Raw genomic sequence first — 7,536 nt, forward strand, 5'->3', positions numbered from 1 at the left:
TTTCCTAGATATGCTACTGACAGATATTACAGAATAAAAGTACTAATACGCACATATTCATAAGTGTCAACAAGCATTGCTCAAATTGAGTTCCTAGCACTTGTCTGCAAAAAGCTACGCAGGACCCCGGTAAGCTCTCCACACCATGACTGCATATATTTAGCCAGACAAGTCCTTGAGGGAGCCTGGAGTAAGATGCAATTCCAGCTGCCGTCTCCTTTTCAGCTGACAGTCGCGATCCTGCAGGCAGGCTGGAGTTTGGCCCCACCTTCGTAAAAATGGCAAGTTCTCTGGAATTGAGCCAAAGAGCCATGAGTTGATCTGGGGGAGTAAGTTTCTGAAGGACACAAACGACTGGAGCCCACCGACCACCGCTGCCTGAAGTCCCTCGTGTACATAGGCAGCACCCTATGTCGACTGCAAAATGTTTTCTAATGCAGTTGAGTACCTTGGGCCACGCTGATCCCTCATGCTGTTGCCTAAATAGGGTTGCACCGGGGATAGACTTGGCTCCTATACTTTATGTGGTAGGTTTACAAAATGCCATCAAGCATCAGTATCAGCAGAAAGCCACGCGAAGTTTGCAGCACATGACATATTGAAGAATGCGGCAAATACGCTAACGGAGACAGAACGGCTTAAAGCGCTTTGCTGTTTGAAGTGGAGAAGGGGAAATGACCCGGTGTGATCCTGCTTTCGAAGGCTGGGGAGTTTACATCCCATTAAGATCACCTCCAATGAACCACCTTTTCACTCTGTGTGCCCTGCAAAAGAGCAAAGAGGCATTTCCTGCTCGGGAGCGCCGCTAACCCCTCCGGCAGCTCTGGGGCAGCATTAGCGAAGGAATTAGCCACAGGTTAGGTGTGGGGAACGCCAAACCTTCGGGGACTTTCTGTCAGGAAATCTCATTTAAACAAATACTACTGTGGTTAAAAATAGACTGTCTCAGCCAGCTCTCCGTGAAGGGAAAGGGAGTTTAAAACAATGAGAGATCTGTTCCTGAGTACTCATCCATCTCACACCCATGGACGTCCACTGCAAACCAGGCGTGAGGTGGTTTGGGACTGAACCAGCTGCCCAAGAGTTGTAGCCGGGGGGTAAAGGACTATGTGATTTGATTTTTCTCACTACCGCTCTCAAAAAAAAGGCAAAATAGTTAAAGACATTTCCACTGGAGGAGGTGCATCTTGAATGACAGCATCTCTTCTGGGGATGTCCAGCAGCATGAGATTTTCCCTTGTGAAATAGTTCAGGAGCTGGGTCAGGCTCACTTATACATCCTGATCACCCACCAGACGCCCTGGGTAAATTCCTCCCTTCACACACAGCTGCTGCGCTGCCTTCAGTAGCACCACGCATGGCGGTGGGACGAGCTGTGGCAGGCTGAGGACCTGCTCTCGGAGGAGACTTTGGTCCCGAAGGTCAGATGAGACGTGCCCGTGCTCCTCACCCTGGTCGTCCCCGGGGCACCCAGCACCTCCCAAAATCCCGGCTAGTCCCAGTGGCTTGGCCAGGACATCATGGCCACTGGGGCAGATCCTGCTGATATCCGCATATAGATGTGAGAAGATGCAGTAATATTGGACATTTTGTTAGCTCTCCTCCCTTGCTTAGGTGTTGCTTGGGGTACCCTTTCACTCATCCTCCCCAAAATGTGGGTCTGCTGGTTTTGCTATTCTCAGATAGGCTCTGGAGCACCCCACCACCTCCCAGAGTCACACCACGGCTTAATCTTCCTCAGTGGTGCATCTTCTACCCAAGTACATTTATCTCCTCTCAAATAATCAGGCTCAGCAGGTACCAAGTCCTAGCCTGGCTGGCAAGCCCTAGCTAGCATAAATCTTGGGCTATTTAAATGTAAATGTATTTACATAAAACATACACATGGCCAAGTTCATGTGCTATTGTGAAAGCAGTGCTCAGTCCGTTATCTTCACTAATTGAACAGCTCCTGTATGGGTCACAGACTGTGCCCAGCTCTGCCAGACCTAGGAGAGAACAAAGAGGTTTACAATAGAAAAAGAAACGTCGCCCATGGTTCAGCACAGGCAACTAACATTGTCACTACAAAAAAAGTTACTGCAAGACAAAGCAAAGGTTTTCCTTACCCAGAGTATCACATTTGTCGTGCGCTCTACAAATATCCTGTCTGAAAGCAGAACAGACCTGACACATTAATTTTCAGTGCAGCAGTGAGTTAAGGTACAAGCACAATAACAACAACATCCAAAAGCAGTTCTTGGTCCTCCAACGGACCTTCTCATGCTGGTTTGCCACATCGTCCAGTCAGAGTCTGAACCGACTCCCTACCATAGTCAGTTTTTCATCTTATGTTGAACCCATGGGCAGACCTTGCACAGTCCTGAACCTCTCAAAGTCATCTACTGCTATGGTGGACACATTATCCCAATTCTGCTCACAGTTACACTCTCCTACAATCGCAAATGTCATTACACCCACATCAAAACCCGAACATTTCCCATAGCTGGATATATTACATGCTCACAGCCTCTGACACACGAGTAGCTACAGTTTTCGTGAGAATATTCACCATACCTGGTAACAAGCACAGCTGTATCGTGCTGAAGGTGACTTCCTTCAGGGTGGTTCTGTGACTGCTGCCATTGGCAAAAGTTTTTTAACGTTGTCTGGGCATTGTAAGATATTGCAGGACCATCCTAATAAGCAACACACAGAAAGCAGGTATTCTATTCATCGCAATGCTCACTACAAATGCCACTGTCAAACAGAAGGTGAAGAAAATCACTTCCATTACCTGTTCATTATGTACCACGACCAATTTCACAATAACAATATTAATTAAATTTCCAATGCTTGGGTCTTTGTAGATAGAAGCCACCTGTTTCAAAAAGAAATATTCAGAATTATTGCTAACATTCAAGGAAACAAACAATTAAGACAACACACACATGTTTTCCATTTTGCAACTGTTTTTCTCCCGAGCTGCTCTTCTGCCCCACTTAGCGCTCTGACGCTACTTGGAGAGATGTCCTGCCAGGAGCACAATTTTAGAATGAAACAAACCTGCTGGTATCGCAGAAACCCAACATTTCCTTTTGCTTTAGCACACATTTCACCAAATTACAGGATCATTCTGCTCTGAGATACAATGACCACCAACCAAGACTGTCAAAAGCAACTTATTCTCTCCAGTGCCTCATTTTGACATGGACAGTTTTATACCACATATTCACTGCACTTCTACCCTCGAACAGGATCAAAATTCCTCCAGTGACACAACTATGCTGGATACTCACTTCCAGTCACTTTGCATCTACAGAGCTGCCTGTCTGGGGACTGCACTACTGCATCCTAGTACCAGCAGCTACTGAAATGCTTGTCCTCAGCCTGGAAAGCCAACCCTAGCACTATGCTAAGAATCAAGGTGACCACAGGCTCCTTCTCCTTGCAACAGCAAGGGAAGTCAGGCAACTGCATAACCTACCAGCATCAGTCCCTTGGAAGGCACAGTCCTCGAAGTACCTTTTTAATTCAGCTACTATTTCACATGGGCTTAAATAAAAAGAGTACAGCGTGTGGACTAGAGGGCCAGTGATATTTCTTGTGCTGCCTGGGGTTCAGAAAGCTGGAAGGGAGAGGTGTGGGAAGGGTTAGGAAACATGATGGGTCTGGGAAGGAAGAAGACTCCAACCAGTGCTCCCCAGCCAAGTTTTACCAAGCTTTACTCTAATCCCAGCATTATCTCCGTGCCTGGTTGAGGCAAACTGACGGTATTGCATATAAACGCAGCAGAAAGGGTGCTCTGTGACCACTAGAAAATGATCCGTGGGTGAATCTACTCCCCCTAGTTGAATACTCACTATTGACATTAACGTTAAGACATAGTGCTGTAGATTAGCTCCATGGTAGGCGACCATCCTGCTGTCAGCCACCACCATCACTTCCACAAAGCGAGGGTAGGAGAGAAACCGTTTTGTTCGTTTGTGGCTCTTCTTTTCACTGACGTTCCCAGTCTTGTTGCTATCCGCAGAAAACGAATTCACTTCCAGGCTGTGTTTCAACATCTCCATGTCAGATAATATGCTGCTTTCTGCCCACTGTCTTCTCCAGTGTTTCCGCTTGTTCTTTTTGTGACTGTGTTCATGATCTATGATTAAAAAGCAGACAAAAACATAAAGTACATTCTGGAGCGAATAAAGTTAATACCACATGCATGTTATGTCAAAATACTTATTTACTTCGATGAAGAGTTAGCAGGCTTGTTCCAAACAGCTAACCAAAACAGAAACACTCTGTGGAAGCCCACCATGTAATCCAACACTTAAGGCTTTTCTTAATTTTTCAAGTAATCTTACTGAAGCCAATGGCACTTAAAGGCAGGCATTCACGTAAAGGCTTTCCTGCAGCAGAGCCATCTCCTTGCCCGCGCAAGAGGGACGGAGCCTGGGCTGCAGTTCATTTTAACATGACGTGAGCCCCGGTGATGGTAATTAGCCACCGCAGCGGCAGCGTGAGGATTCTGGGCACGTCCAAGGTGGCCAGGAAACCACAGGAAACAAAGGTCCAAATCCTGTATTTCTAACTCGGGCATGAAGGACGGCAGGATTTGGCCTTCATGGCGAAGCAATTATATATGATTTATTTCTGTCTCTAACAATAACATGGCTGGGCTTCAATTCCCCCCCTCCCTTTATTATTCTGTGCTACGGGAATGGTAAAGGTCATCTAATAGCACAGCTGCCACTGGCTGAAGAATAGAATTCAGGAAGTTTCACATATACTGCTTTTGATATTCAATTAGGCCAAACATAAAAGCAGCCTGAAAATATACTCCATGCTGATACAAAGACGACAAAGTGAAGAGGGAGAACAGGCAAATAAAACATATGGAACATGTACAATTAAGATTTACCATCTGATTAGTATGTAATTATAGCATTATTTAAATGTATGAGCAAAATCAGTCTTATTTGATGCCACTTAATTTTTAATCAGTTCATCATAGGAAGTAGCTAATTGAATGCGATTTATCCATGAGAGACTGTTCGCTTCTGCATTTAATATAAAGCCAGATCTGAACTACTCATCTAAGACTCCAGGCTACAACCCTCACGCTCTTTGTAGCTTTAGTTTAATTTCGTCACGGTGGTGAAAAATATCACATTTCCTTATCTGGCCCACTGAGTAGGTTAGAGGAAGCATAATATTAGGGAACAAAGGAATATTCAATGCTCAAACAAGATTGAAATGATAGGAAACTTCTTAGCTATTTTTCCTGTGTGGTTTCCTTTTAGGATATTTTGTAATAATTTCCAAAAAAAGAAATATAAAATATATTCTCTAAGGGGGTCGGCCAGCTTCTACCTACCTGAAACATACTATCCTTTTGCCTATGTGTAAATAGGCAATAGAGTATTTAAGCATTAAATCCTGTTTACTCTGCCCTACCTAAGTCCTGTGAATTCCCCTTTCTCGATATAGTCCAGACCACCTTAATACAGCAGAGAGCCCGCAGTTATTTGAGTAAGAATTTGAGAAAGCCAATGGCATTTGTGGTTATAATTGGATTGCCCTAGTTCCTCTGCACTAATCAATGCCCTTGTTTTGGCAAGACTGTGCTCTCATGCTGGCACGGCTTCGTGGGCAACCGTGACATTATCCCGACTCGTTCGGTGCCAATCAGCGCGGGAAGCCAACTATGCATACAAATAACTTAAAGGTGAGAAGACCAGATCAAGGAGAAAGCGCTAACCTCAGCCCTTCAGCCAGTTCCACTCTTCTCTGCACCCTCAGCCAGTCGCTTAAATTTCCCTTTTAAATAACTAACTTCCAAAAGAAGCAGGTGCTCAAGGAAAAATGCATTAAGGATGGGGAGATGCTCAACAGGGCCCGAGCGAGGCTGAAGGCAAGGCTGCGGTGCAAAGGCAGAGCTCTGCACCATCCGCCACCGCAGCTCTGCAGAGCCCTAAATGGGACCATGGGGCTCCAGGCTTCTTCTCCTCTGGCCAGCCTGGCAGAGGGAGGTTAGATGGCAAAAGAAGAGGGAAACGCAAAGGATTCTTTGAAGAGACACCTGTTATACAGGAGATGTTTAAAAGAAATTAATTGATATTCACCAGGCTTATGCTGAAATCCTGCAGCTAGTGTTGTCACACGCTCGGAAAAGAAAAACAAACCACCCAAAAACCAGAGACGTCCACGTGGGATGCCAGGTCTAGTTCCGAGAGCCCCGACCTGACCCACCACGCAGGAGAACCAGAGCCCAACACAGCCAGGTATGCCCAGCACAGAGGAAAGACTACCTTCCTTTCTGTTGCAGAGATCTGGCACGGTGTCATAGAATCACAGAATCATTTAGGTTGGAAAAGACCCTTAAGATCATTGAGTCCAATCGTTAACCTAACGCTGCCAAGTGTCGGTACAGTATCAGTGTACTTCCCCTGTCCAGCACACAAATCAAGTCAGCCACATCATCCCTTCAAAAACCAACATATTTTTTTCCAGGTATGAAGTCGCTCCAACACTTAGAGCACGCTATTTGGACAAGTCACGTATAGTATGTTTACCAGCCTAGTTACTGTAAAACCAAGCACAAGCAAGCGGGGATACATTGCATGTAAAGCCACTCCTGGACTTTGATAGTAGTGAACTGTTATCTTCACCCATCTTTCTTGCATGTAACTACGCTCAGTGATGGCGCACACTCAACTGTAAAAAATTAAACACTAATGGCAGCGCACTGCTCTCAACCCATCCATAAAACCCCCACTGACATTAATGGGAGTTGCATACAGGCACTGCCAGTACTCCATGTGCCTGATGCTGTTGATATCTTGCTCCATTACGACGGCCACAACAGAAACGCTCTTACTGAATGGTGCAGCATACTGCCATTTAAGCAAGCAGAAGTGAAAATGTCTCACGTTACACAAGAAAACTGCAATTCTACAGCGACAGCTTCCTACTGCCACACACAACACCAAAAAAGGGTGTGATATTTTTCCACCTGGTTTTGCTTTTCTTCCTATTGTGTTAATATATGAACAGAACTCAGGAAGGAAAACGGTTTGCTTGGCAAGCTCTTAATCTCTGCAAATGACCTGAAAAACATCTCCCTACACATGGCAGTAGTCGGATGGGTTTAAGTAACAAAACATTTTCTTTAATTTGCAGAAAAACCAAAACCCCAATGAATAGACAAACACTTTAAAACCACGCAAACTACAGATCAATAATTGAAGTACTAGGCAAACCTATGCACTGATTCAACAGTTAATTTTCATTTAAGAGGTGGCTAAAAGGCTGCTGGAATAACATCCATTTTACTGCTTGCTTTACTAAGACAGTCTATGGTGTTTGCACTGTCTCTAGACAGACCCAGAGGTGTATATTCATTTTTTTTCTGCTTGGTTTCTTCTTTGTTACGTGGGACTTAAAAAGGAGACCCAATCCTGTGACAAGGATATTCCTTCCTGATGGCATCTTCCCATCCATGCCATTTATTTTTGCTTGTGCAAGAAGCCTCAGCCCAGAGCCCATTGAGCTGATTTATGG

The 7,536-nt window shown here is 45.1% G+C and overlaps 1 protein-coding gene across 1 annotated transcript in view; it reads right to left on the reverse strand.

Moving 5' to 3' along the window:
- ADAMTS9 (ADAM metallopeptidase with thrombospondin type 1 motif, 9) overlaps nt 1-7,536 on the reverse strand; it is an 82,218-nt gene that overhangs the window by 63,907 nt on the left and 10,775 nt on the right. The window contains exons 3-7 of the mRNA XM_009329501.1: nt 3,843-4,129; nt 2,777-2,860; nt 2,557-2,678; nt 2,109-2,149; nt 1,883-1,988 (exon numbers count right to left, since the gene is read on the reverse strand). Coding sequence (XP_009327776.1) covers nt 1,883-1,988; nt 2,109-2,149; nt 2,557-2,678; nt 2,777-2,860; nt 3,843-4,129 — 640 coding nt within the window. The remainder of the gene's footprint in view (nt 1-1,882; nt 1,989-2,108; nt 2,150-2,556; nt 2,679-2,776; nt 2,861-3,842; nt 4,130-7,536) is intronic.

This window comes from Pygoscelis adeliae, unplaced genomic scaffold (assembly GCF_000699105.1).
Source record: "Pygoscelis adeliae isolate BGI_AS28 unplaced genomic scaffold, ASM69910v1 Scaffold148, whole genome shotgun sequence".
NCBI classification, from domain to species: Eukaryota; Metazoa; Chordata; class Aves; order Sphenisciformes; family Spheniscidae; genus Pygoscelis; species Pygoscelis adeliae.